This window comes from Trachinotus anak, unplaced genomic scaffold (assembly GCF_046630095.1).
Source record: "Trachinotus anak isolate AG129_WGS33_773 ecotype Australia unplaced genomic scaffold, CSIRO_AGI_Tana_v1 ptg000032l, whole genome shotgun sequence".
NCBI classification, from domain to species: Eukaryota; Metazoa; Chordata; class Actinopteri; order Carangiformes; family Carangidae; genus Trachinotus; species Trachinotus anak.
Genome location: NW_027273883.1, coordinates 28,106,236 through 28,122,221, shown reverse-complemented (window position 1 = coordinate 28,122,221; position 15,986 = coordinate 28,106,236). Strand labels below are relative to the sequence as shown.

The 15,986-nt window shown below is 41.5% G+C and overlaps 1 protein-coding gene across 1 annotated transcript in view; it reads right to left on the bottom strand.

Annotated features, from left to right (window-relative positions):
* Positions 1–15,986, bottom strand: part of adgrb1a (adhesion G protein-coupled receptor B1a) — a 162,462-nt gene that overhangs the window by 5,742 nt on the left and 140,734 nt on the right. The window contains exons 26-30 of the mRNA XM_071468900.1: positions 10,847–10,945; positions 6,488–6,659; positions 5,256–5,351; positions 5,109–5,148; positions 586–1,247 (exon numbers count right to left, since the gene is read on the bottom strand). Coding sequence (XP_071325001.1) covers positions 586–1,247; positions 5,109–5,148; positions 5,256–5,351; positions 6,488–6,659; positions 10,847–10,945 — 1,069 coding nt within the window. The remainder of the gene's footprint in view (positions 1–585; positions 1,248–5,108; positions 5,149–5,255; positions 5,352–6,487; positions 6,660–10,846; positions 10,946–15,986) is intronic.

Here is a 15,986-nt window from a genome sequence, read left to right as displayed (position 1 = left end):
TCACATTAAAAGCCTTCCAAGAAAGGAAAGGGATTATGCACATTATTGAAAGAAGCTTAACAAGCTCTAGGAAAAACTGCCAATTAGAAGTGATTGGAATACATTAGTGGAAAAAAAGGTATTTGTGGTAAAAAGCGAAACTGAGAGCAGAGTGGTCATTATGGCATGACTATTGCTGCGCTGAGGGGATTGGTGGCAAATTAATTCATATTATCCTGAATTTAACAAGAGAACAGGTAAATCTGTTAAGTGTTTAAATGGCATTAACAGAAAAAGCATCAATAGCACATTAAAACAGGAAAAGATCAGAGAACAGAGAGACGTCTTACTGAAATACCCAAATAAAACACAGGAAATTACAAATTAAAAACTGGTGTCTAATATAAACCAGTTACAAATAAATGCCTAGTTCTTATAGCAATTGACGTAAATAACAAAAACATATATATATTTGAGAATTCATGGTAAGTAGTAGCACTACAAAACAAAACTTTACACGTCATATTTGAAATATGAAGTATGAGGCTGAAAATGCACTGCAATGAGATTGATATGATATTGATAATTAGTTTGGTGGCGTCTTACCTCCAGTGAGCTCATGGACAGCGTGGAGACAGTCTCACTCTTGGACATAACACCAGAGTTCCCGGAGTCCCCACCGTCACACATGTTGTTGGCCACCTGGGAGTCTCTGGGCATGTTCTGCAGGTTGTGTGCAGGTGAGTCTCTGTCAGAGCACGACACACTGACCTGGTCAGCGGGCAGGGTCTTCAGCCCAAAGCCAGGCACTGGCTCTCCGCTGGCAGTGTTCGCCAGGTGGATGAGCCTTGTCTGAGGCAGCTGCTCGATGTTGATGTTATACTTGGCTGTCTGTTCTTCCTTCCCCTTGGCCGGCTTCAGGGTGCCTGTGTTGTTGGTCGGCAGGATGACATATCCCGGGCCTTTGCCAGCGCCCTCAGAGCTGCTGCCCTCGCCATTCCCTCGAGGCATCTCTCCGTCCAGCTGCTTGAAGAGCTCGCCATCACAGATGTAGATGGATTTGGCGCCAGGTAGCTCTGTGCTGATTCCCTTAGTGGTGCCTTTCTCCCTGCGCAGCGTCAGAGTGTGACTGTTGTAGTCGGCCACGTTCTGGAGGTGAACCTTAGCCATGCTGGCCGGCATGGTGTTGAAGTTAGACCCCTTCTGCAGGGTGAGCGTCCCAGAGGAGGCCTTCTCCTCCCCCTGGAGTGATGAGCGCTTCATAGTGCCTGGTGACAAAAGAAGGACAGAGAACCTCACTGAGACGTTGGATACATTTTGGATACACCTGCTTATTGTACAATATACTGTGTATCCTGTAGTGTTCAACTGAACAATGAAACAGATTGACTATGAACCATGTAAAACTCAGCTAATTCAGTCATTCAGGGGTTCATGTTGTCAAATGTTCAGATTAGCCCAAACCAACTGGGTCTGGGGCCCTGGGGCCCTGGGGCCCTGGGACAGCTTCCAGCTTTGCCAGGTCAATAGTAAAACAATTATTAGGGCTGTAAAGTGATTAATCTAAATTGATCTAATTAATTACATTCCATGTGATTAATCAAATTAAATGCGTAAAAATATTTGAGACGCAACTTATATAGTGCATCAAATAATACATATGAAAATGTAAACAGTATGTGGTGCTGCAGTTCCATCAGTGCATCTGTCCCTGCAGCCTTTTATGCTTCGTGCTGTTGCTGTGCCACATTTAAAGTTTTCGGCCGAGTTGAAACTTACTATGTCCTTGCCAATGTTTGGCTGCACCAAGAGCAGCGCATACAACAACTAACACGAGATCACCTGCTGACTCCTCGTCTGAATTGTCTGCATCAGAAGTTAGGGACTGTAGTGGAACGGCAGGGCCTAAATGATCTTTTCTGTGTGTCTAAGTCATTCACTGTCCTTAAGGCTGTGGCATGTTGATGTATCTCCTGGCAGAATTTTTAATTTTAAGATGTCATTCACTGAAATTTGGAATTACACAATTGAATTCTTTATTTCATTGAATGATTTACATTTTAGGAGGAAGTGCATCTCCGTCTCAACCTTACCTCACCTTACAGCGACCGAGGCAAAACGCCAAGCACGTGCGAGAGTACTTACAGACTGGACACAAGCAGGTGACACAGAATTGTCAACATGTCAAGTGGTGTCAAGAGGCACCACAGAGTGTGATTAATCTAATCTTTTTCTCTCATTAATTAATCAAATTAATTTAGGAAACTCTCCTAATTGTTAGTAGATATTCTGTATATTTACTATTTAAATGAATATGGATAAAAATAACAAGATGTGAGTTTGTGTTTTTGGCTAATTCAGACAAACAGTCCTGCTCATTGACTTCCATCATTGCCCACAAAGTCACAATGTACCCCGAGATATTAGAGGGATAAACGTTAATTTATACTGTACAGTATATTCTCCAGTCCAGTCCTTGGCTTTAGTGGAAAGGCTGCATACACTTCTGGTATATACATACCAGATTTAAACAAACTGTGAGCAGGAAATATCAATCTCAAACAAAGTAGGTATTGACCTTCAAACACCTACATTGGTCCAATCATGCCTGTAAAACTGAGAGAGGTAACTTCAGGTTTACGACAGTGGTTCATTTCTCACCGGGTCCGTCACCTTGATAACTTAAGCTGCACCCCCCACCTGCTCTGGGGCAGGTTACATTCAAGGTAACAGATCAACTCTACCAATCAACTCTCTGAACATTTCCAGCAAACCTCTTTGGGTTTTCCTGATGATTATTTTGAGTGATCCTTTATTTATTGCTGAGGGCTGCTCCTCAGGAGCAGTGGACTCATGCGTAGGAGGAAGGCCCCCTCCTGTCTTCTTCATTTCCTTTTTTTCCTGTTGGCTGCAACGACGTCAAAGCTATTTCATTGTGCTAAATTTGATTACTGACATCATCCTCCAGCAGAGACCGACTGAAGCACTAAAACCTTGTACTTGTGTGTGAATGTTCATATGCTATAAACACTGCCCCTTTTAGGTGAACGTGCTGGGGAAACCTGTGTTGGCTAACCCAGTTGTTAACCACTGTCATGTGACTGTTCATCCTGATTGCGGTTGTCAGGCTCAGTGAAGCCTGATAACAGTTTGATATGTTGAACCTGCCTTGTTGCACAGGCCCCTGATCTTCCAGAAGTTCAAGGGAGCTCTCTTTTGTAAAAATATTTGAACTGACAGTACATGGCTGCCATCGCGCCGAATTGACCTTGTGACCCAGCCTCATCTCACCATAACAACTCATGGCAGCATGCATATCCCACTCCGTGTCCAGGCTGGTAAACAAAATCAGATGATGCTCAATCCACAGCACAAGTCTTACAGTCTCTCTCAGTGTGCTCCCTCCTCCTACTTGACATGCACAAAGAAATCAACGTGGTACAGCTGCCGTGTTGTGTGTGTCTCGTTGTTTTGTTCTGCTCTCTCTCTCTCTGTGCTCCTCCAGGTACCGCCCTCCTGCAGCAGGTGATTGAGCGCACCTGACACCACTTGCTCATCAGGAGCAGGAGCGCAGAGGCTGGGAGAGGAGACGCAGCAGTCCTGCTGGGCCGTTTGGCAGCTTCCAGGCTGTGTTTGTGTTGGTGTCAGCTCGAGCTGATGTGTACTCAGATGGGTAGCCTCACTCCCCTTTGGTGGGAGGGTGGTTGTTGATTGTTTTGTTCTGATCAGTAGTTTTCTTTGGTTTAAACTGTTAAAACTGAGACATAGAACAGGTTTCCGTTGTTTTTAGTGGTTCCGTACTTCACTTTTAACCCATTAAGACCAGGTTCAACATCTACATGCTTCTCCTTTAAGACCGAATGAGACATTCACGGGCAGTATATGATAATGCCGTTTTTAAGACGTGGCCGATGATGAAGTGCATTGTGATTATATGTCAGGAAGGGGATATCCATTATGTGAAATGTATTTTGTTTTTTCGGTGGTTTTAGCCGCAAAAATGTTTTTAAAGTTTGGACAATGGCTATCGACCTGAGCGATACTCCAGCAGATTAAAGCAGTTACCTGGATGAAAGCAGCAAAAACAACGACTTAGAAGATTCAGACACTGACTTCAACCTGCTAAGCTGCTAACAGCTGGTCAAGGTTCAGGGTGAGACATGTTGGTGGAGGAGGAGGAGGATCAAGGAGCCAGTATCACCATGAGCTAGAAACATGAAATAAAAACCAAACCTTTGAAAACTTTGGCTTTTTTTGCAAATCATTGTCTTTACCCAAATGTTCATCAACATTAAAAAAAAATCTATTAATGTAAAAAAAAAAAAAAGTTACACTGAACTGAGAATGTTGACGGGTGAGTTTGTTTTTCCGGCCATACGCAAAGTCCAAGGCAAAGCCAATGATTTCCAGTAAAAGTCGCAGGTTTAAGATCTCAAATGGTTTTCATTTCATGTTTACATCAGCTTCAGAGGCTGAGTAATCAAGGTTTTAATGGATGTATAGTTTTTGAGAAATCCCTCAGGTTTAAACAAATTGCTATTGTATATATGTCATTTCCCTTTACTCTTTCTCCCTGGGTTCACTTTTATTGTCACAGCCCTCACCCCCTCGACTTCTTTGGGATGTAACAAACATCAACAAAACAATCATCTTTCTCTGTTCTTCTCTGTCTTGTCTTGATCGGGCCTGTCTGTGTCTCAATAGCTTTTCTGCTCCAGATGCTTCTCTCGATATCCTGTCTCAAGAGATAATCAGATTTTCACTCCCAGCAGATATCAGAGCAAGTATCTGATGCAGCACTGTCGGGAGGGACTTAATTATACAGCTGCAGTGTAGGAGAGACTCTGACAGCCCTATTTATCTGCATATAACTGCTCAGCACTCGTTCATCCCACTCCCATCAGCTGGGCTTAAACTGTGTTATACTGCAGTAATGTTGTAATACACAAGTGCAGAACTGAGGGGGAACATGCCTCACATCTGTTACGACGACTCTGAGGAATTTGAAGCAGTGAAAACACAGAGAGGGACCACAAAGAGACATCTGTAGCTTTTTGCGCAGCAGTCCCCAAAATCAAATCAAATGCTCACGCAAACACAAAATGAAACCCACTCAACCTGGAGCTTACCTGATCTGCAGGCCATGTCGACGTCTTTCTCAAAGTCAGTCTGAGGACACAAAACAATAATTACTGGATCGACTCTGCACACACTGACAATATTTAACAATGAATCCTAAAAGGTGAAAACAGCACCAAACATATGCATATCCATACCATGAGCTGAGCATGGCCGTTCTGGAAAGATCCTCCTGAATCTCCATTCGCATCCTCCTGCCGGTCCACAACACGACACTTCACTGCCTCCTGAACCTACAACAAACCACAAGAGCACAGATCATGACCTCAGTGCTGGTTCGGGATATAAATACACCAGTTCACAAACACTGAATGTGTGGCCTTTTATAAACAAGGCTAAAAATCTGCTGCTCTGGGAGTGGTCCTGGAGGGTGCAAATACAAAAGTATTAGATTGAACACGCAACAGATTGTGGGGGTCTTATAAATTTACAAGTAGTTTGGATAAAAAAAGTCTTCACTACAACTTCCTGGGGCCCTGCAGGGGGTCATGTACAGGTCATGGGGTCATTAAACTAAAATAGGGTCACCCAACTGGGAGCCTGAATTGAGATCATGGACTTCGATACATACCAACAACCAGCATGACCACTTTGTTTAAAGGGATATTTGAGCTGGTGGTCATTTTCTAGTTTCACTCAGCTTTACTTTGCTTCTCTTTGGTTGAGAACTAAGAAACTGTACCATTACTTAACCATTCTGCAAAGATACTTCACATTAAAAGTGTTCTAGCAGCTCAGGGGCAGATTATTCCACTCTGGAAGGTTTTTAATGTGCAACATCAGCAGGAAGTGTAGAGTTTCAATGAAAGTAGTTTAACAAAAAGAAAAACTGCAAAGCAGAATAGACTGAATGAGCACAGCAGAGTGATAAAGAGAGCATTACTCTATTGTACTGATGAAATTAGATCTGTGAAAATGTGCATTATATTGAATTTACCAGTAAACACTAAGAGCCATATGAGAAATGGGGTAAAAAATATAAGACAGAAAGACATCATGGGCAATGGGACATCATGACCACATTGGTCAAGGAATACTTTGGGTTGATGGTGATGGTAACGAAAAGTGTCGGGTTTACCATAGTCTGTACTAACCATCCTCTGAGGACCCTACTGTACCTACAGAGTCCATGTCAATTTGGACAACAGTTACCAAGATATGTTGCTCTGGACCAAAGTGTTGACTGAGTGAATGAACAGAGCAACTGATCAACAAGGCCATTCATACACTGCTGGTGGTTTAGTCTGGACACTGCCAAGTTATTTATTCTAGAACTGATCAACGATGCACAAACTGGATTCTAACATTTGTAACGTCAAACAAAACCAGGAAGAAGTAAATATATGAGGTCAGTGGTCCTGTGAGGTACCTCTCTGCGTAGGATGCAGTGCACCATGACAATGACAAAGCCTTCCAGTGAGTCAAAGACAGCAAACAGGATCTGGAAGAGCGCAGAGCGCCGATCAGTGATGGCAAGGACCGCCGACATCCAAGTGAGGGCCAGGAGGGGCAAAACCACGCAGGAGCTCCACAGTGATGCCCTGCAGGATAGGAGGGTAATGACAGTCAAGAGCAGCACTAACAAACCTTTGTCAGCAAGACACAGAGGACAAGACTACAGTGTTTTACGCTGTAAGATATTTCATGTTTTCCATTAGCTAACATTACTAGTCTCCTGTACAAATCAATTTCAAGACATAAACTGGATTTCTTTTCTTTTATAACATAAAAAAGTAGAGAATGTAATCTTTAACACAATCTTAAACCATCCATCTCATCCTATGTGCCCTAGATAACTGCCCACGCTGTTAGCATAGTGTTAGCAGCCTTCAACTCAAACCATGCATAAATACATAACATCAACACAGATAATTGTGTTACTATCACAAACAAAAACATACATCCATTATCTGCAATTATATATGTTCATAAATCACATATATTACATGCATGTATGTTTTAAGATGGTTCAGTCAAACCATAGAGGATCTAGTGCCACAGGAAAGAGAAGAGGAGCGAGGGTGAGCAGTGGAGGGAAAAACGAGTGTAATGAGGCTGAAACAGAATGCAAAGACAAACAGAAGAGGCAGAGCAGAGAAGGACAGAGACAGAGAGAGAGTCTGGAGAAGTGTTGTTCCCCCTGCCCATGTTGTTCTGTCAGCTTTTTCTGTTCTATTTGTTCTAATATGCACGTCACAAGTAAACAAGAACAATAAGCTACTCTCAGTCTGAGGGTCAGTTAGAGGAAATTCCAGAGGTGGAAAAAGTACTTAAGATCTCTATTCAAGTGAAATAAATTTAAAAAAAGAGTCCTTTTATTATTTCACTATTTACAATTGCTTTTACTTTGCCATTTTTTCCAACCAGTGTAAAGCTGCTGTCGATAAAACTTTACGGTTTTAATGTTTAAAGTCTGTCAATATTGTTGTCCTGAGCTTAACAAAGAACATAAATCTGACAAATACAAAGAAACAACAAACAAGAATGTAAAAGTTTATCTGTTTAAAACTGAAACTAATGCTGTGTCTCAGTTTGCGTACTTCCATACTCACACATGCTATTTTGAGTGAATGTACATTAACATTGACAAGTATGGAGAAATGCAGTGCACTTTAAGTAGATTGTGCACTCAGTCAAAAACTTGAGTGTTAAATGATGGACACTTCTCATCATCAACAGTCGCCATCTTGTCTATGTAGAAGGGCAGCACATGACATAGGAAAGTAAAATGTTCATTTTCAAGTCAAGCGAGCAAAGCAGCTGGCAGGCGGGCGACTGTTGCTGTTGTCATTTCCGGTGTGTGCACAACAGGAGTGTTTTCGATTTGGGACGCTTCCCTGTCGAAATTTACGCACTACACCAGTGAGTATACTGTGTACACAGTGTACTACATGTGAGTGCACTGACTGAAGTACCCAATCTGAGACACAGCATAGTCTGTTGTTGACTCTGTTCTTAGACTGGAATGTACATTAACCTGAATCCTGAATCTGCCAATATACATACTGCACATATACCAATGAGACAACGGGAATAAATTCAAACTAAATGCCTGTCTCTTATATATGTTTTAAATAAAAGCATGGACTCCAATTATTGGAGGATTTATGGTACTGTTGTTTCATTAATCTTTGAAAAGAACAGAATTGTTGTAGCTGGTCTAACAGCAGGAGTTGCGCTCTTAAAAATGGACAAGTTAAGTTAAGTGAAAGGACACAGAGAGCTTATGCTGCATTCATGTCACATGAAAACATCATTTTCTGACTTATAGTGACATCCAAATAATCATGACTAATGTATGAGGCAAGTGAGCACATCTTTCCTGCAAGGCATTACTAATCAAGCAGTGATGACACAGCCACTACAAACCATGCACTAAGAGAGATGTAATGGGGTAAAATAGCGATTAAAATTAGAACATAACATAAAAAAACAATTGCTGTCTATTTAGGATAACACTGCTGCTAACAAGACAGAAAGTGTTTTATGAAATTCTGTTTATAAAAAAGCCGTTGAAGCTAAATACTATTAATTGTAACTAATAAAATATTGTTTTGTCTGTCAGACTGCCTTGTTCAAATACATCAGATTACATCTAGTTTGTATTTAATGAATTATTCTGCAAAGTAATATGTGAAACATCAGAAAAAGGTAATACAGTAAAAACTTTTATTTATTTCCCCTAAAATGTTGTAAGTAAGAGAACAAAGCCGAACAAAAGATAACCACAAAGAAAGCAAACTCTACACTACCTAATAAAAAGTGTTTAGTTACTTTCCACCTCTGGTATCAAACTGGGTGAGGCGTATGCCTACAGTATATGGGTTTGCTGTATCCCATGATATGAATCCCTTTTCAGAGGCTTTTCCACCCTGCCCACAGTAAGACTCTGGTGGACAAACTCAATACCTCAACATCAGTTTTGGTATGAAACTGCTCACAGTTAAAAGTTGCTGAAAATCAGCACAACAAAGCAGTTCTACATTCAGATGGGCAACTCTTGTTATTTTCAGTCTGTAAGTTCATCATTTATGACCAAAATCATTTGACTGTAGACCAACTGACGTCTCCATCTGCATGGCGAGGTGTTCTGTCACATAATCCAACCCAGGAGTGATCAGCCAGTAACACCCACATGGTATTAGATCTGCTATTTTCAGTGGATAAAAAAATCTTTAGACTCTCAACCTGTTAGCAACAGTTAGCATATTCTGTTTATTCCACAATCTTCACATGATGTTACAAACTCGTGACGTCAGCATGTCAGCACCAGCATAAACCGAGAGTCGAACATGTGGAAGGTAATCCATTGATATCGGCTGGGCCAGATAGAAAACAATCAATACAATACTAATTAAAGCTGGTATGTAGAGTGGAGGCTGACATGTGATTGTAGTACTTGTGGACTCTGATGGGACCAGAAGAAACATTATTATTTAAGAAGTCTGGCTATTGTGTGGAGACCCACTCAGTTTATTTAGGAAGAAATTCTGTTCTCCAGCGGAAATAAGCAACAGGATTAGGATGAAACGAGGTTGGCAACATTCAAATCTACAGAACCATTGTGGGACCAGGAGAAACATTATTATTTGAATATGAAAAAGTGTTGGCTGTTGCATTTAGATGTGCATTTAGTTGATGTAATTTAGGAAACTCTGCTTTGGAAATAGGTTTTTTACAGGAGTGAAACAGGATCAGGACAAAAATCTATGCAACCCTAATAGGACTGCAACAAACATTAGCATTAGAATATTTATGTATATTATATTTAGATCTGCCTTTAGATAATACACAGGAATAAAAGAATAACAGTTACAAGATTGGGAAAGCACAAGGTTGGCCACAAAAAAAGTTGTGAGACCATGATGGGGCCGAAAAAAAACATCATTTTAATTTAATTTTAAGTGTTTCCTATTGTAAATTTATTTGGAGCTACCCATTTCATTCAGAAGGAGATTCTGTTGTCAACAAAGGACGGAAATATATATGCAGGATTGGGACTAAAAGTGACAGTATCGGGCTATAAATCCTGTCATATTACCCAACACACACAACCACTGGCCAGACTATGAACTAAAATTATATGTATTAATCTTTAAGTCGCAGCTTTTTAAAACATGAAGTAGGTGTTTAGAGGAGGTGTTTGTGGATTGTAGAGAAAGTCTCACTGCAGAAAGTGGAAGATGACTTGACAGTTAACCTCTACAGTCCTAAACAGATTCTATTGGCACAAGTAGAAAATGAAAGTCCAGGCTGAAAATAATGTCAGTAACCCATGTAGGCATTTGTAGATCACAGACACACACACACACACACACACACACACACACACACACAAACACACTAACACACAAACTCAGACAATAAAAGTCCTTGATGTCCTCCCTGCATACAGAGCCATGGCCTTCTCAACATCTGTTCTAATCATCTTTGTGACTCTGATGATCTTATTAGGGACAAACACACACTCGTATTCAATCATCACATATGCAATATTATTATTTTCACATATACAGTTAAGACACAGTTTGTTTTCAGAGGCAGCACATAAACTTCAGGAGTCTCTCACTGAGTGAAATCCTCCCTGCCAGGGCACCAGGGAGAAGAACAAATGACAGAGGGGTAAAAGGTCAGAGAAACTAACAGGAGAGGGAGGAGAAGGGAGGCGTACAGTAGAGGAGAGAACAGAGGCAAGAAGAGTTAAGGAAAAATAATTAGCGGGACTAACATGGCGTTACTGGTAGCTGTGGTGGAAACGTCAGCCGAAGAGATTACTCCGCACTTGGCACATTTGAGCGTCATATTGTACAGTGGCACTGTCATCTGACTGCAAAGTCAAATTAACACGCTGTAACATACACAAACAGATACAAATGCACCTATACACAGACTCACAGAGATCTGCGTGCGCACACAAGCACACAAAGACAGTCACGCAAAACAGTGAGTCACAGTGTTCTCGCACAATCTCTCTCTCAGGGCTGCAGTCCCGCTCCCGTGTGTGGTTCTGGGTTTGCCTGTGTGTGTGGCTCTGAGGACAGGAGAGGTGGGGTCGACACACTGCCATTGGTGGATATTTCCTATCACACATGATGTGTGGTTCTCTTCACAAACGACTTGTCTGATGGCCTGAAGGAAGCGGGACTCAAGCATTTCTCTGCTTGTGATTCGAAAAGGTTTCATCCAAACTGCTCTGACTGTAATGATGTGCTTCACCCCTTGTATCTATGCGTACTGCTAATTATGAGCAATCCAAAGATTTACACTCACAGTCTAACAGGAACCCGCTCACACACCAATACAAGCAACAGGCATCAGTCGTTACACTCAGTGTTCACTAAGAGAAAATCCTGCCCCAGCTGTGATGGAAGTGTTACATAACATCAATACATTTTATAGCTCTGTCCCGATTCAGGGGCTGCGTCCTTCGGGGGATGTTGTCTAAGAAGGTGTGGCCCTTCATAGCTGTCAAAGGAGGCAAAAGCCAAAGCGAATGAGAAGCTCTGGTGTCCAGAGGATTTTTGTTTTGCGTCACGAGCTGTGCCTGCCGTTACCACTGTGTCGCAAAGTGAGGCTCCTGTCACCTAGCAACCTTTGACAACCTAACTTTTTTTCACAAAAACTTGAGGTTCTAAGGCCCCTAGTTTTAACAGTTGCACTGTTAGCTGTTGAACTGAGCTGAAACCCAATACTTCCATTTAAACATGTAATCCTCAGGCTCTTTGTAGGTGTTGTTTGGATAGACAGATAGATAGATAGATAGATAGATAGCTAGATAGATAGATAGATAGATAGAGAGATAGCTACGAAGGATCCACCCGTTGGAACCTTCGGTGCCCAGGTAAAGAAGGCTGCATTTCTTGGCTTCATTTAAAGGAGCCTTGGAAATGCAACAGCCTAGTTGCACCACTGTGACAGAGTCGGTCTTCATATGCAGCCTCTGAAGGATACGGCCCCTTAGTTGAGATACAGCTTATGTATTGGAGGAGTACATCTAATTAAATCTGACAAATTCCCTCACCAACAAAGTTATTACAGAGCCCTGGTAGTTAAAGTCCTGTTAATTTTAAATTCACTACATGGACAATGATAAGAGGTCGACAGTTGAAGACCTAAATCTTGTGTACAATATACAGTCTGAGGCATAAGCCACTTAGGTTTTACTTTGTACCTGTGGCTACTGATTCTCTTGGTCATGATAACATTGTACTCAATAAAGAAACTGGTGAGATCTCAGGATGTGGCATCATTGCTAAAACAGGTCCAATGGATCAAGTATAAGATGTGTTTGTCAGATGATCAGACAGAATCAGTTAAATTACACTGTCTGACCATTTTTTTATGTTATCATAACTAACAAAATCAACAGCCCTGCGCTTTAGTTAAGAAGACGGCTACAAAATTTAAAAGGCATTTTTATATTCAAGACTTTAATCACTGGGCTTAATATTGAGTTGCGAGCGCAGTTAACACTGAGTGGAAGTCGAAGATTACACCGACCTCATCTTTGTTATCTTCCAATCACCCTTATGACTCTGAATGAATTCAGCAACTGTGGCGCAGTGTTTTGTTTCCAGTTGTGATAAGGTATTTTGAATTTTCTCCAGCTCTGATTTGCATGTGTGAACTCTCAGTCACAGGAAATACTTCTGCAACTAGTAGCTTCCCCAGCTTCAGTCACTGATTTCGCATTAATTCCTCTAAGTTTCTTGAATAGAGAGAGAGAGAGATTGTTGCATGTATGCATGGGAGTGAGGCCAAAACCTGATGTTTATTATTGATCTTCTAGAATGCTGAAGCATTTTCATCAGTATACATCTAACAAAACAGCAGTAGATGATTTCCAGTTAAAATCACACTTTCTTTCTTACTACACCTAATCCTCCCAAAACTTCCCAAACCATCAGGGTTCCATTCATTACTCTGTGCATCCCTCCACTGTTGTTGCTTGACAAAGACTGACTACAAGGCTTGAGATATTGACAGGTAATAAACTAATCTGTTACCATATGGCCTCCTGCTAAACAACAATTAAAGCTGAAGAGCTGAACGAATCAATTCTTGTAGCCTCTGGAAGCCTGGATTAAAAATCACATGATTTCAAGTAAAAGGGCAATGCAGCTTCTAAATGTACACTGTTGGCAATGATATTAAAAAGCAATCTACATTTGAAATACAACACCACTTCCGTAAATGTAAGGACAAAAGGTGGGTGGTTTGGGATGGTGGGGTGAGATACATAAAGCTAAATAAATATCTAATATGGACTAAGATCAGATTGATTGGCTACAAATTGGTCCTTGGGTCAATCATCACTCTCGTTGAATAAAGGAAGGAAGTTTGATGCTGAACTCTAGACTGGTAAGTAAACAACTGTTAATGCTAATGCTGGCTATGTAGCAATAGCAAACACTTATTAATAGCCCCTTTAAGCTACAACAAGCCTCCTCATCTAAAAGCTCAATCTACTGTTACAACCTGTAAATACAGGCTTGATGATTGAAACCACTTAAGAGTTTGTTAAAGAGGAAACAAACTCCCCTCCTGTCTGCTCTAATTTTCTCTGAGCATTAGCCTCTAATTTTGAGGTGAAAGGAGACTCAGCAATGAGGGGGAGACCCAGCAGTGAGCCCCATCTCCAGGTGAGAGCTGACCTGTCCGGTGCAGATGCTACTGCATGCTTAATTCAATTTTGTATAAATTAATTAGCTTCATTAAATATGTTTTGCATTTGAACATTGAGAAACACAGGCAAGAAGGGTGAGGGGAGTGTTGAGGCATCACCAAAAGGGACATAAGTCATTATTTTCTCAAACAAAACTACAAAAACAGCCACATCGCCACAAGTTCAGCACAAACAACAAAATGTAATTTCAGACCAGTGAGATCACATTCAGGCAACTACCAAGTAACGAGCCTGAACAGCTGCAGCATCCACAGCATCCACAGTTTGGATTTGCATTCTTAACTTGCCATGACCCATGAAAATGCTTCAGAGAGATTGTGACTGCAAACTGAGCAGTACATGCAGGAAGAGATAAGATCCAAGGTCACTGGGGAAAATGGATCTCACAAAAATTACAATTTGATGCACAGAGGTGATGAAAGTACAACTGGATTGATAAATTAGTTTTAACTTGTTTTGATCAAGACGTGGTTGAAACAAGCAGAAAAAAACAGGCCTCATTTCAAACACCATTTATCTTTTAAATTTACACTTTCATGATATTACAGGGAAATTGATTTACAGGGAAATTGATTTTACATATCAGGTCTTCTGCCACAAGTGACATCACCTTGCCTCAGAAAGACTTTAAATTTGAACATTCAAAAAACCTGGGAGTGTGGAATGAAAGAAGTTAACTCTGTGAGATTTTTCCACATCTCTGAGCTGCTCTTGGCTACATTAGCCACTAACAGTGCAACACACCCGAATCTCTGACTGAACTTGTTGACTTGTTGTCTTGTCTGACTGACTGGTTGAGCTGCCTTGTGGGCAATGAAAGTATCATTGATTTTCATCTTGTGATTTCTAAATTATCCAATGCTGGGGGAGGGCTATGCTAATTCCACTGCAGGGGGAAGTCCACATGGCCGACGCAGCCACCAGGCACTTATCTGTCCCCCTGGAGGTCTGGTCCCCATTTCCTTATTCCAGGTGAGGTGACCAATTAAAGCTGAATTACAAATGTTCTGCATTACTCTTAGTCTGCCTGGGGAAACACAAACAGTTGTGATTCCCCAAAATATTCCAGTTCATGCGGGAGGCTCACCATCAGAGCTGAGGAACTCAGATACAGTATCTGAAAGGCGGTCAGAATAGAACAGTTGCTCTGTTGTCTTGAAAAAAAGGGGGTGTTGGGCATCTAATCAGGGAGCCTCCTGGAAGCCTCCCTGTGTGCTGCACTGTTCCAAAGACTGGCTGCACACGTTCACAGTTTGAAAGGTGGCAACAGAAGTCCAACTTCAAGACTTCAGTCAAACAGATGGTCGAGGGGTTGCTCACACCTCCTGAGTTTAATGTGAAGTCTTAAACTTTGGCCATGTAGTAGAAAGTAAACATTTCTGTTGAGATCTGGGGCCTGGAGCAAGACGCCCAGACACCCAACTGTACCAACGATGCGGGAGCCTTTGCTTGGAGAAATTGAGTATATATATGTGAGGGCCCTGGTCTTCATTGGATGCTAATGTGCTCCTTGATCTTTCTCTGGCTGTGCACCATGAGCCTTACACTAAGATTACTTTGTCACACATACTGATCTCAGGGTCAGTATAGAGCAGTTGAGAAACAATGGTGTCTGAGCTTGGGCAACAACAAAAAACTAAACAAAGTAACTGGAGAGAACAAGCTGAACTGACAGTTATTCACATCCAGTTGAAACAATCTCTCTGGCCCTTACTGTCAGGCAATCGGTGTCTCTACAAGTTACTCCATCAGTCGCACAACACATGCAGATGCAATACTGACGACCATACTAACCTTGCACACAACATATTCCCACACCAGTCAAGTGAACAGAAAATATTAATATTATTGCACTGCAACTACCAGTTTGTTATTGTTGAAAAAGGTTTTAATAAAAGCATACCAGGAATTGTCAGAACCTGAGGCGGTAATGGGTTATGTCTATCCAACTAAGAGGAGGTAGCATAAATTGAAAGGTCAACAGTGAAATAGTGAGGTAAATAGGCAGGAAATAATAGTAAGCCAATCAGAGGTGCTTGCTAGAGGATTCTGCAAATTTGGTGATGGGCAGGGCTGGTAGCCATACATTAAGAAGAGGGTGGGATGGGCAGGTATTTTTACCCAATCACTGATGACATGGGAGGGGGCTTCTGAGACTGATGTTTTCCTGATTGGAGAGCCC